The sequence below is a fragment of the Schistocerca gregaria genome, chromosome 2 (genome assembly GCF_023897955.1).
Source record: "Schistocerca gregaria isolate iqSchGreg1 chromosome 2, iqSchGreg1.2, whole genome shotgun sequence".
NCBI classification, from domain to species: Eukaryota; Metazoa; Arthropoda; class Insecta; order Orthoptera; family Acrididae; genus Schistocerca; species Schistocerca gregaria.
This window is the reverse complement of record NC_064921.1, coordinates 978,761,158-978,776,100: the sequence shown is the minus strand read 5'-3', so window position 1 is coordinate 978,776,100 and position 14,943 is coordinate 978,761,158. Positions and strand designations below refer to the sequence as shown.

The following is a 14,943-nucleotide window of genomic DNA, read 5'->3' as shown; positions in this document are numbered from 1 at the left end:
TTTTAGTAAACCACATGAATTACTGTACATTTCTTTCTCAACCACTGCAAAAGCATAGGCAATAATATTTTTTAATTTTGATAGATACATACCATTCCAAAACTTTCATCCATGATTTTAACTTTGAACTTTTACTGTGAATATGAACCCTTGTAACAAACTGCCTGTAACTTTACTTTTGAAAACAATCTAATTTTGTTATCCTTGAAGTAAGTGTTATAGTCTGTAATAAGACATTTTACACCCAATATGTTGATGCATTTGTATTACACGTTTATTGAATTTATTAGTATTTAAAGGATCTGTTTTGGACCAGTTCATAACTTTGTAGTATCACTCAGGCAGATTCTGTAAACTTCTCCCACTAGATAAACATTACCAGAAGGTTAACTATGTATCCTAACCATGTACTTACATATAAACATTATCTAACCAAAAGGTATTATAGTCAATGAAGTGATACAAACAGCTAAGCTTTGGAAAGACTCACTGCAGGACATGCAGAAATCAGACCTTTAACGGAAGTCACCTATGTGTAGATGGAAAATGTGGGACAGACTGTGAGTAGTGTAAAAAGTGGGCAACAAAAGAAAAGAAAACAAGCCTGCAGTTAAAAGTTAGTCTTTCAATGGTTTCATGTGAAGTGCTACAACATTATGAACTCTTCTAAGTGAAAATTGTGAATCTTCTTTTGTATTTCATTTACTCTAAGGTTAAATATTGTACGTTTTCCTTTACTTAGTATAACAATTTCCGTGTTAGCATAATTAAAAGGAAACAATCCTATTTAAAATCATATTCTTGGCAGTTCCATTATTCTGATGTCAGAATTTTGTTCGCATTTTCATACTTACAAAATTCTTGGGGGGGCTATTGTAATGGAATTGACAAATAGACATCATTTTATTTTATTATACACTAAAGTCATGTTAAAAAAGCTTTTGCTTACGATAATACTAAGTTAGACGTTGCGATCAATAATCGATATTGGAATTGTATGTTCTTTGTAGCTTACGACCGTGATCTTTGGTCTACAACGGGTTTACGGGCACTTGAGTGTTGGCCACGGTTGAGGGTAGTTGTGTATATAGTTTTGGCAATAAACGTGTTTTTGATACAAAGAAACCGTGGAGTACTGCGTCATTTTTCGATAGTCCAGTAATAATTAAAAAACCCGCACCTCTTCTTGGACCCAGAGCATCAAAGGAATCATTGCCTAGACAACGAGAAGCCACATGGACAATGCAGACTCAGCAGCATCAACAAAGGACACATCATGGCCAGCTCTACTAAAGTATTATGCAGCCATTAGCCACACCGTAACGGTGTCCTTATGGAGATAACTTTTCCTGAACAGTAGAGCGGGTTTGTGACACTGTGAAATACTAACACAAATTTTTTACTGAAGAATGAAAAAACTGGTGGAAGCTGATCTTGGAGAAGATCAGGTTGGATTCCTGAGAAATATAGGAACACACAAGCCAAAACTATGACTTATCTTACAAGATAGGTTAAGGAAAGACAAATATACATTTATAGCATTTGCAGACTTAGAGTAAGCTTTTGACAATGTTGACTGGAATACTCTCATTGAAATTGTGAAGGTAGCAGGGGTAAAATACAGGGAGTTAAAGGGTATTTACAACTTGTACAGAAACCAGATGGCTGTTGTAAGAGTCGAGGGACATGAAAGGGAAGTAGTGATTGGGAAAGGAGTGAGACAGGATTGTTAGCCTATCCCTGGTGTTATTCAGTCTGTACATGGAACAAGCAGTGAAAGAAACCAAAGAAAAGTTTGGAGTAGGAATTAAAGTTCATGGAGAAGAAATAAAAACTTGAAGATTTGCCAATTGCATTGTAATTCTGTCAGAGGCAGCAACGGACTTGAAAGAGAAGTTTAATGGAATGGACAGTGCCTTGAAATGAAAATTAAGAGGAACATCAACAAATGCAAAACAAGTATAATAGAAAGTAGTTGAATTGAATCAGAGGATGCTAAGGGAATTAGATTAGGAAATGAGACACTTAATTAGTAGAAGAGTTTTCCTAGTTGGGCAGCAAAATAAGTGATGATGGCCAAAGTACAGAGGATATAATATTTGGACTGGTAATGGCATTAAAAGCATTTCTGAATGAGAGAAGTTTGTTAACATCAAGTACAGATTTAAATATTAGAAAGCCTTTTCTGAAAGTATTTGTATGGGTTGTTGCCATGTATGGAAGCGGAACACGGACAATAAACAGTTTAGACAAAAAGAGAATGGAAGATTTCGAAATGTTGTGCTGCAGAAGAATGCTGAAGGTTAGATGGGTCAATCACATAACTAATGAGGAGGTATTGAATAGAACTGGGGAGACAAGAAATTTGTGGCACAACATGACCAAAAGAAGGGATCGGTTTACAGGACACATTCTGAGACATCAAGGGCTCACCAATTTAGTACTGGAGGGAAGTGTGGATGGTAAAAATCACAGAGGGAGACCAAGAGATGAATACAGTAAGCAGATTCAGAAGTATGTAGGTTGTAGTTGTTATTCGGAGATGATGAGGCTTGCACAGGATAGAGTAGCATGGAGAGTTGCATCAAACAAGTCTTAGGACTGAAGACCACAACAAAAAACAATCCATAACCTAGAAGATACAGACACGGACAGCCCATTATTTAATGTCTATTAATAACCTAACAATCATTTAAGTTTTAGCTGTGGGGAAGTGCTATCAGACTCAGATTTATCACAAGAATCCTATGGCAGGAGAATACACACACACACACACACACACACACACACACACACACACACACACACACACACACACACAATGTCAACCATAAAACCCTCCTTCAAAAACTTATCAAGTACTGATCAATGGTCTCAGAGGCTAATCAAGTTAGATAAATACAAGAAACACAGACTATTGAAAGATGAATTGTATGTAGTCTTACTCTCAAAATTCTGAAAAGCAAAGTTCTGAAACAAGTAAGAAAATATCTCTCTACCTCCAAAATACAGCTTTTTATATGAATGCGACAATAAAATTTAAAAAAAAATTCTGTGGAACCCAAGAGGTTATCGACTGTTTTTCTGCCAAATTACTAGAAAATTTAATGATGGAAAATTGAAATAAATACTAATGGCAACAGAGAGATACACTAACAACAAACTAAATATGTGACAATCAATAGCACTGATCTCAATAAGTATGAATGTTGAATGAAAGTAATGCCATCGCCTTTGTAACACCTCAGCAGATGGCAGCACAGGTTAAAATGAGAGGTACTGGACTGTTCAGTAGACTTTCCTCTACAACTTCAGTAGGTAGGAAACATTGGTGGAGAACGTCTGCATTGTTACAATGCAGAAAATGAAACCCAACACAGACAATTGGTCAATGTGACTTAAGCCTTCTTTAGCAAACCGACAAAAATAACTTCATTGTTCTACAAGGCGATTAATGCACGATTGTCAGAAAAGTGGAAATAAAATAAAATCTGAAACTAATAACATATATTAGCCTTCTGTAATTATGTGAATGTATTTTAATTCACTTGATGGTTACCGGCCACAGAAATCCGTGAAGTGAGAGCAGTAAACGAGGAGGAAACAGCAACATCACTAAATGTAAACACGGGTCACGTGGAGACTACACACTTCCCCACTATAACTTGGACTGCTCTGTGCATCAGCCCCGGATCTACGATATTTCCAAACCAGGGCAATACTAATATAGTGGTGCCCCCGACCCCCCCCCCCCCCCCTCCCCCTTCAAAAACCAACAAGGATGCGTTTCAAAATCATATGAATAATTGAGAGACCAATGTGCGCTGGATGCTAGGCGCTTTGTGAAACAATTTTTTTCTCTCTTCAAGGATATGAATTTGGCACCCCCCCCTCCTCACACTTGTCGCCAGGGTCAGATACTTCTGTTGACCCCCCCCCCCCCCCCCCCCCCCCATAGGATTGGGGCCTGCTGCGCATGTATGAATCTGACAGCTTGGGCGTGGCAGTAAATTTTATCACGGTTGCATCTAGCTGCTTGCTCCGACCTCTTACACAGGCAACAGCCACATTTCTGGAGCCAGAAGAGGGAGAAGATACAACTCATACACCATTCAACTGCGCATTTGCAGGAGCCGGCTCGTAACTGCTAAAACAAATCTAATATAAACAATAGTGACGTCACACTCATCAGAGGCAATTTGTTGGTATAAAGCATTGCACAGTATTCCTAAAGCCTTTGACACATTTTGCTGTTGGCAAACGCTTGTGTGAGCACTGTGTTTTATTTTCATATTTTTTATCGTTCATGCTTCATTGTTGCAGTATTATTCTGCAGTGGCATGATACAGTAATATCCTTTGTTAGAGTATCAATTCTTACCTGTCAAAATTACAAAAATTTAACTGAAAACTACAACAACGAAAAATTCCCAGAATTCTAAGAAAATTCCCGGGTTTATCCCGGTTTTGTCCCGGACGAAAAAATTCCCGGGTTCTTCCCGGATCTCCAGGGTCGTATACACCCTGGTTAACTGCTTCAAGTAGTGCGGGTCTGTTTGTCACCAGAAGGTCTAATATGTTATCACCACAAGTTGGTTCTCTGTTTAACTGCTCAAGGTAGTTTTCAGATAATGCACTTAAAAAAATTTCACTGGATTCTTTGTCCCTGCCACCCGTTATAAACGTTTTGTGTCTCCCAGCCTATATCCAGCAAATTAAAACCTCCACCCAGAACCATAACATGGTCAGGAAATCTACTCGAAATACTTTCCAAATTTTCCTTCAGGTGCTCTGCCACAACAGCTGCTGAGCCAAGGAGCCTATAGAGACATCCAATTATCATGTTTGAGCCTGCTTTAACTGTGACCTTCACCCAAATTATTTAACATTTCGGATCTCCATCAATTTCCTTCGATACTATTGCACTTTTTATCGCTATAAACACGCCTCCCTGTTCACTGTCCAGCCTGTCTCTGCGGAATACATTCCAATCTGAGTTTAAAATTTCATTATTGTTTACATCTGGTTTCAGCCAACTTTCTGTCCCTAGTACTATGTCGGCATTGTGACCGTTTATTAATGAGGCGGTCTCCATACCCTACACGTCCATCCACTCGCTACAATTTGAAACAAGACTCATCCAACCAGGCAACATGTTTCCAGTCATCAACAGCCCAATATGTGTGTTGACGAGCCCAGGCAAGGCATGAGCTTTGTGTCGCGCAGTCATCAAGGGTCTTTAAGCCATTATGTATGCAGAACAAACGTAATTCACAAGATACGTGTTTTCTGGGTAAGGCATTTGCAAAAGGAGAAACTCCGCAATTTACTCTGCCCTCACTACCTTACGAAGTGAAATAGAAATGGGAAAAAGAGAAGCTTATTTAGTAGCTCCAAAAACCCATACTGATGATGTTTCGTTAAATGGTTTGCTCGCTGACACCTTTTGATGGCCCAGCATTGAAATCTGCAGCAATTCTCTTCACTTGTCATTGGTCCCTTTTTTGCAGGATCTTTTTCCATCCTCAGCGATGTCGAAGATTTGATGTTTTGCCAGTTTCCTGATGTTCACGGTACACTAACGAAATAGTCATATGGGAAAAATCCCCACTTCATTGCTACCTCAGAGATGCTGTGCACCCATCGCTCGTGTGCCGACTATAGCACCACACTCAAACTGTCTTAAATCTTGATACCTGTCTGATATAGGTGTTGCTGACAGCAGCGGTGAATTCTGCCTGTTTACATATCTCTCTATTTGAATATGTATGCCTACACCAGTTTCTTTGGTGTAGTGTTCCTGAATGTAATAGGATCTTTAAGCCATTATGTATGCAGAACATATGTAATTCACGAGATATGTGTTTTCTGGGTAAGGCACTTGCAAAAGGAGAAACTCCGCAATTTACTCTGCCCTCACTACCTTATGAAGTGAAATAGAAATGGGAAAAAGAGAAGCTTATTTAGTAGGTAGTGGCTACCGCCTCCACAGACTTCACTGGAATTGGAATGGATGTTTTTTTGCAATTTTTAAAAGATTTGTGACCTAAGTGCAGGGACATCAAGTTTGAAATGCTGTGGTAGTCTTTGATGGATGTCCCACAAAAGAAAATAAAAGGAACACAAAAAGCACCGAAAGAGCTCATCGTTCCAGGCTACAGTCATGTGCACAAGTTAAAATAATAATAATAATAATAATAATAGGACATGTGGCATCAGGATGAAGTTGACATTATACCGATTATACTATCAACTACAGGAGTCATACCACACAATATCCACCAGTACATCAACACTATAGCTACATCCAAACTTATATGTACAACTACAGAAATCTGTAATTATTGATACTTGTTCAGTTACCTGAAAGTTCCTAAATGCAATGTAACATATCCCGTACAGTTAAATGGAAGAAACGCATGATCAAGATCCGCGTCACTTTCCATTTTTAACCAGACATAATGTCTGAGAAAGAAAAGAAATAATAATGATAATGATAATGATAATAATAATAATAATAATAATCCTGCTTCATCTCATTGATTCAGAAGGAATTACAGTGATCACAAATGGTCACCAATCAGGAAATAGAAGACACAGATGTGTTAATTGTGAAAACTGCCATTTCGTTGTCTTCTAAACAGGATTCTGTTTTCTTGTTATTGGAGAAAATATTGATCTTTTGGTTTTGGTGACAACTTTAACGCCAGATGACACGTTCTTTTGCAAATTTGGAAGGTGTAACACAGGAGATGCACTGTATTCCATAAACGCTTCCACTCTGTTTGGATAGGGCAAAATAAAATTTTGCATCACACTTAAGAGTGGTTCTCCCACAATACAAGTGTTTATTTTCAAAGACCTGGCTACTAAAAAAAAAAAAAAAAAAAAAAAAAAAAAAAAAAAAAAAAAAAAAAAAAAAAGTTGATAAAGGAAGCAAAATCACTGACATATCTAATAGTTGTGATTTCTTGGCTTTTTTCTGGTTTTCAAAGCCTCGTATCTCTTCTGAACTTTCCAACATGTTATATACAAAACTTGCAGGAAATTCAGTGCTCTTTAAAACTGATAATGGCATATTTTTGCCTGAAAAGCACTGGAAGCAAGTTACTGAGGAAAAGTGGAACAAACGCCATTTCTTAGAGGTTTTTTCAAGATGGCAGAATAGACAAAACTTGGATTTTCCACAAGAGGGGTAATATACACAACATACGAGGGTAACCCCAAAAGTAAGGTCTCCTATTTTTTTGTAAGTACATAGACCTGTTCATTTCTACAATGGTTTACATCAGTTTACAGCTTGAACAATTAGCTATTTTTCGACATAATCAACAGTTCTGTTGAGGCATTATTGCAGATGCTGTGGCAGTTTTTGTTTGCCCATGTCAAACCATCTCACCGCCATGCTGTTCAGAAAGTTATGAACCTCTTGTTTCACCTCATCGTCGGAGCTAAATCGCTTTTCAGCCAAATGTTCTTTTAACCTTGGAACATGTGATAGTCACTAGGCGCCAAGTCAGGAGTATAGGGTGGATGGGTGATTGTGTTCCACTGAAACTGTTGCAGGAGAGCAATGGTTTGCTGAGCAATGTATGGGTGAGCGTTGTCATGGAGAATGTGTACGCCCTTGCTCGACATTCCTCTTCTCCGTTTCTGAATTGTCCGTTTGAGTTTTTTCAGAGTCTTACAGTACCTTCCAGCGTTAATTGTGACCCCAGTGGGCATAAAGTAAACCAACGATACCCCTTTCCAACCACAAAAAACGCCTGTCATGACTTTACCGGCAGACTGTGTAGGAATTTCTGTGGCTCTGACAACGAAGGATGCCACCACTGGCATGATTGTTGCACGGTCTCAGGTGTAAAGTGGTATGCCCAGGTTTCGTCACGCATGGCAACTGAGTCCAGAAAGTTGTCCTGTTTGGCTGCAAGGTGGTAAAGAAATGCGCAGGAGGCATCAACTTGTTGCCACATGTGGTCCTCAGTCAGCATGCGTGGCAACCATCTTGCACACACCTTCCAGTAGTTCAATTTTTCCGTTAAAATTTTGTGAGCGGTGCTTCAGGAAATCTCAGGAACCAATGTGCAGAGATCATTCAGGGTGATCCACCAATCTTCATGCACGCTTTGCTCAACCTTCAACACTGTCTCCTCAGAAATTGAGCCTCCCACTCCTTTGTTTGGCGTGAATTTCAGTGCTGCAAACTCTCTACACCACTTATGAACATTTTTGACAGCCATGCACGACTCATCATACACTTCCATCAATCAGCAATGGATTTCAATCGGCACAGTGCCCTTTGCATTCAAAAACCAAATAAATGTGCGCAATTCACACTTGACGGTAACATCCAATGGGAGCTGCTGCATGCCATGGATTCGATAAGTCCTTGGTAGGTATCTGGAGGTGTAGTTCCAGATGTCTTCGCACAAGTCATGCAACTGCTGTAAATTATGGGTCCATGGTTTGACAGGGTGTATACGTGGATAACGGAAAAAAAATCCCAGATTTCCCAGTTAAAAATACATCTTTTCCTGGGTCAAAATAAACATTTTCCTTGTTAAGTGACAGTATACTTTCCCCCTGAAATGTAAAAGTTATCAATCCTTCGAATGGCTATAGTTTAACACACCGGCGCAGAATTTCTCAGCACTTTAGAAAAGGAAACTCACGAAGGAAAAAAACAACACATTTTGGAAAGATCTTTGATGTGCAGCAACATGTACACTGTATATTTTCGTATTATGAAAGCATAAATGAGAATTCCACCAAACACCGCATGTTAGTTTCTGAAGCATTGAAATTGAGATTGCAATGCACTTTTGTAAGCCAGTAACAGCTCATGTCATGTGATCTCACCAGCTGATGACAGAAGATATTCAGAGTATATGACATGTGATGTAGTCAGCCAATAGCAACATCACTTTTAAGTTGCGCAAAAACACAAATACAAAAAGTTAACGGTTTAAGTTAGTACACATTGTGTTGCCACAAGACAAGCAAAGCTTTCACATATAATACTGGTCTTGATGATTTGTGGGGATGTAGAACCACTGGCTCAACCCCCAATAATATTGCTACCCTGCAGCAGCGATAAGAACAGTATCTTTGCCTGATCAGTTCTCTGTAGTACGAGCTCTATGCAACACGCATTGTGTATATGTTGCGAGAATAAAAGTATTCACAGTAAGTGATGGGAGTGCAAGTGATTATTTATTGTCGTGATTACCACACTCATTCCCCACTACCTATAGATTAATAAGCTGCAAGAGAAGCTAAGCTTTCACATATAATGTTGATCTTTTATGCGTGTGTTACACTTTAAGATACATCGCACAAACATTCCAGTAAAGTGTTTAATAACGACATAAATGTCTGATCTTCTGGGCTCAAAATTCTTCTAAATGGCTCGTCTCGAAAGAGTTGATTTTTATATGAGAGTTAAACGGTCTGAGATTTAAGAAATTCATTGTACATCCTCACACATAGTTCATCTTGCGTAAAAGGAAATTTACTTTGAAAGTAAAGCCTAGCGTACATGCAACTGCGCTACCGGCCACTGTGCATGCACACTGCGTTGGTGAAACTAAACACTTCCAGCATGTTCAAACTTTGGCGACACTAGTTGCAAGAGTTTTGAGGTTGCGTGTGTTCATAGAGTGCAGACAAACTGAAATATGAAGTGAGGAATAGAGAATAATGTTCACTTTTTGGATATCTGTACTTTCTGCAGATGTTTGTGGGATTTCAGTGACGCTGATTACAGAAACCCAGAGTGAGTCACAAGCTTTCCCCCAGTTGCTGGAGGTTATTCCTAAGGTTATTTGGAACAAAAAATGTAAATACAGTAATGTGGTCAGATCCATAATTAAGGAGCTCCAACAGAGTTCAGAAACATGCCATGATGTATGGAGTGCTACACTTGTGTTCACAGGACACACGAACAATATTAGGTAGATAAGGGCAGCGAGTGGTACTTTTGCATAACAACCATGTTGCTGATACTGCAGTCACTGTTTACTGTTATTGTCTCCAGTGCACAGTACACTTTGTAATGGCAAACAAGTTTTCATCGCAAGAGTATGCAGAGATGGTGTACATTTTGGGCTTCTGTGATGGTAATGCGAAAGCTGCTGTTGCCGAATCACTGTAAGTATCTTAATCATAGGATTCTGAGTGCCAAAACATTTAGTGGAACATATCGAACATTGTTAGAAACTGGTACTCTTCCCAGTATTTGTATTCACTCTGAAAGCCATCATGACATTCAAGAAGAGGAAAACATTCTTAATTCAGTAGAGTGCAGTACCCATTCAAGTACAAGTTGCCTAGCCACCCGACTGAATGTTTCACAATCTAAGGTATGTAGGGTTCTTCATGAGAATGGACGTATCCTTTTCATGTGCAGAAAGTTCACCATTTAGAGCCATGTGATTGTGCCAACCATTTGCACTTTCGTAACTGGTTAAATGGAAATCAGCACTCTTATCGCTTCATAACGTTCAGTGATGAGGCAACCTTTACAAGAGATGGCATCAACAACATGCATAACATCCCTGTCTGGGGACACGAAAATCCCCAAGCCATGATAGTGTCTCAATTTCAACGCAGACTCAGTGTCAATGTCTGCTGTGGTGTTGTGTGTGAGCAGGTACAGGGGCCATTTATTCTCCTGGTAAATTTAAATGGTCAGATGTACGGTAACTTTTTACGAGAAGACTTACTGCAGCTTCCTGAAGATGTTCCTCTGGAAACAATATGCCACATGTAAACCCAACATGACGGGGCACCTGCTCACTTCCACCATGTGGTAAAAGCTTATCTTAATCAGCAATTCCCAAACTGATGACTAGGTCGTGAGGGGCCCTATCAACTGGCCTGTCAGATCCCCAGATTTAACACCCCTAGATTACTGCATCTGGGGTTGGATGAAAGACATTGTGTACAAAGTTAAGGTGGAAACACGAGAAGAACTAATACAACACAACGTCAACAATGAACGAGCATTTGAAAATACGAAATGCTGCTCGCGTGGTTCACTCCCGTGTGAATCTTTGCCTTCAAATGCAGGGAGGAAATTTTGAACACTTACTCTAAATCCACTCAGAATGCAAGAGACTGCTACAAAATTGTTTAAAATAATTATTACGTGCATTTTTGGTAGTGAAATTCTACAATAACAGTTTTTTCTGCTATTTTCCTGAGTTTTTCAATTACTGTAGCTCCTTATACTTTATTTACATTTTTTGTTCCAAATAGTAATATCCACCAGAAACCAGGGGAAAACCTCATGAATCACCCTGTATAAGCAACATATTGCTGCTCCTGTGACCATCATGTGTGATCAGAACACAGCAGCCCAATAGTACTCCTGTAGCTTCCAATAGAAAATTTTCTAAAATATCTAAAGAGTCATAACAACTGCTGATTTCAACATAGATCTAGCCAGTGAAGCCAATAACTCAATAAAATTCATTGATATGATTCAAACATTGGGTTTCAGCTCAAATTTCACTGGTTTTACTCAAGTAAATGAAATGTCTGCAACAGGTATAGATACTATTTAACCAATTACATTTAAATGAGGCAAATAAGTTTTGTTTAGATTTAGGAGTTTCTGATCATTGCATTCATGGAGTTACCAAAAACAATCGAACAAGCTTATTCTATCATAGATTAAATAAGGTGGAGTTAGCTACAAATCACGGTATTTCATGCTCTGAAGATTTTGTTACTTTCTTGGAAAACTTCCTACACGTTTTTAATGAAACTTCTCCCCTTACTGAACATAATTAAAAACTAGGAAATTAAGTAAAGTGGATTACTGAAGGAACAAAAATCTCTAGTGCAAGAGGACGACGACTACATAGGGAACTAGAGCATAACAATAGTTCTGATTTTGTTGCCTTTGTAAAAGATTACAAAAATATTTTCAAAAAAGTTGTAAAAGCAGCCAAAGCACTGGCAAATAATACACATATATTGGATAGTGAAAATAAATCAAAGGCATTAGGGTAAGTGATCAAAGTTGAAACAGGTGTAACAGATACAGGCTATGATATTTCTGAACTCAAGATAAGAGTATAAAACTATTGTAAATTCTGCTCAAATTTCTGAATTATTTAATGAATTCTTTATACAATAAACAAATCTAATGTCAATGTAGTTGATTAGCCAGACAAGGTAAATTTCTGCAACAGTGAGCAATTTGATGGTGAATTTTTCATTTTTGATGGCAAATTTTTCATTACATTTACCAAAATTACTGCAAAAGATATAGAAAATGTGATACTATCACTAAAAAGTAAAACATCAGCAGGATGGGATGGGATACCAACAAAAGCGTTAAAAACAGTCTCTAAAATAATTGCACAGCCACTAACTACAATAGTCCCTTCGAGAAGATTATTTTCCAGACGCACTGAAGTATACAGCAGTTAAGCCATTATTCAAAATAGGTACAAAAGAACATATGGAAAACTGTCATATAGTCTCTCTTCTTCGACCACTATCAAGAATATTTGAGAAGGTAGTCAACATACAAATTCAAAATTTCATAGAAATATTTAAAATAATCTCAAAAATCAGTATGGATTTCAAAAAGGCAAAACCACAGTATCTGCTATAAACAATTTTGTTGATAAAATTAGCTCATCTCTAGACAACTCACTGCATGCCACAGGAATTTTTTGTGACCTATCAAAGGCCTTTAATAGTGTGAATCACCCCTTGGTACTCTGTAAACTGGAAAAGTATGGAATTAGGGGCATGGTATTAGAATGGTTTAAGTCCTATCTAACCAACCAAAAAACAAAGAATGGTATTAACATCAGAGAGAGGAACTTACATTTCAAAATGGAAAACCATTTTACATGGAGTACCCCAATGTTCTATTTTTTTGAGTGTCACTCAGTTTTACTTGCAGATGAAACATCTTTAATCACTGAAAGTAACAGTACCGATCAAATTCCACAAACTGTATTAAATACTTTAGAAACATTAGATACCTGGTTTGATTTTAATGGGTTAAAATTAAACATGGAAAACACTCAGTTAATGCAGTTTAAAACAAAACAAGCAAAATTAAATGATATTCAGGTCAGTCACAGAAACCAGGATTTGCAAGGAAGCTAGCTGTGTGAAATTCGTAGAAATGCAACTAGATAAAAATTTAGTACCATGTTAATAAATTAAGCCGCCTAGCATTTGCAATGAGAATATTGTACAATGCTACCAGTATGGGCATAAGAAAATTAGTATATCACAGCTACTTTGAGTCAGTAATAAGGTATGGAATTGTATTTTGGGGTAAATCAAACCGTATGTGTCGAATACTAAAAATTCAGAAACCACCATTAGAAATGCGCACAAAGTAGGGCGAAGAAAATCATGTCGCCCACTCCTACAAAATCTAAGTATATTAAGTATTCCTTCACAATACATATATGACCTGATTATCTTTGTTCACAGTAACCCTGATTCATTTGTAGCAAATCATTTTCAACATGGTTACAAGACCAGGAATCAAAATAATTTTATGCTGCCCACCCACTGTTTAAAACTTTATGCTCACACATTATATGGGTATGAAAATTTACAACAAAGTGAAAGGAAGAGAATTCATCAGCATAAATTTAGAAATACTGAAAAAATCCTTATATGAATCTAGTGCAGAAATGCTACTATTCAATAGAAGAATTCATAAATGACAACCTGAAAATTTGAGCAGGAGAGAGCAAGTACTTTGACTGTTGATCTTTGAAAGGTTATTACTTTTGAAGAAGAATTATTAATTGCTTAATTAAGCAATTATTCAGTACTGTGCATTATATTCCTGGTATTAAAAGGAAAACTGTTAACCAGTTTTTGTGTTTTGACGAGTCTCCTGTACTTTAAGTCAATGGCTTGAAATTGTATGTTAAGAGACAATAAACTTCTATTATATTGTATACTGTAGCATGAATCTGGCCTTGTGACACAGACAGTTATTCTGCTGGAAGATGTTATTGCCATTGGGGAAGACTACAACATGAACGAATGCAGAGGATCCTCGTTAATGTTCACATATTTCATGGTACCTTCGGTTACTATCACAGGTTCTATGGAAGCCCAAGTGAATATCCTCACAGCATAATATTGCCCTTGCCCCCCACCCCAAACAACTTGCACCCATGATGCAGTGCATATTTCGAGCAGGTGTTCACCCGAATGAGGGCGTGTCCAGACAAAGTTATATACAAAATAAATAAAGAAAGACAACTATTAAATAAAGTTTCATTGAGTTCTGATTATCCATATTCAACTGGTGTTTTACTTACCTTCTAGAAACAGAAATGAAATCCACAGAGATACTTATTTAAAAAAAAAAAATGAAATGTATTTACCTGTAACACACACAGTCACAAACTTTGAGCCAAAGTACCCAACAGGTGAGAAACGACAGGGATTTGGATGCTGATTTTGAAAGTATCCTGCCATTATACACTCCTCTGCAGACAAGAAATGGCTCTCTATGTTACGAACATGTTTCACCTGTAACAACATATCAGCACTGATTACTATACTGTACACGGAAAAGATTCACCCCAACAAAAAAGTGTTCAAGATTGTATACTCCCATCAAGGGAGCACAACAAAGTAGATTAATTGAATGACAATTACAAACACACAGAAAATATAGATAGAATAAATTTTGGTAATAGCTTCCTGTTGGTAGTATAACAGTAATTTCAAAAATTAAATAATAATACCAATCTACACACACACACACACACACACACACACACACACACACACACTTATGTACATATGTGTGCATGCAAATCTTCATCAATGATGAACACGGAACTAAGTTGAATTCATTGTAAACCCAGGTTAAACAGTCGAGTCTGAAGGTGGAGGGTTAGGAGCATAACATGGACATCAATACTAGTATGTATACAAT

The 14,943-nt window shown here is 37.8% G+C and overlaps 1 protein-coding gene across 1 annotated transcript in view; it reads right to left on the bottom strand.

The window, feature by feature from the left end:
- Positions 1-14,943, bottom strand: part of LOC126335456 (nuclear protein localization protein 4 homolog) — a 296,607-nt gene that overhangs the window by 134,869 nt on the left and 146,795 nt on the right. The window contains exon 7 of the mRNA XM_049998748.1: positions 14,384-14,531. Within this exon, the coding sequence (XP_049854705.1) occupies positions 14,384-14,531 (148 nt within the window). The remainder of the gene's footprint in view (positions 1-14,383; positions 14,532-14,943) is intronic.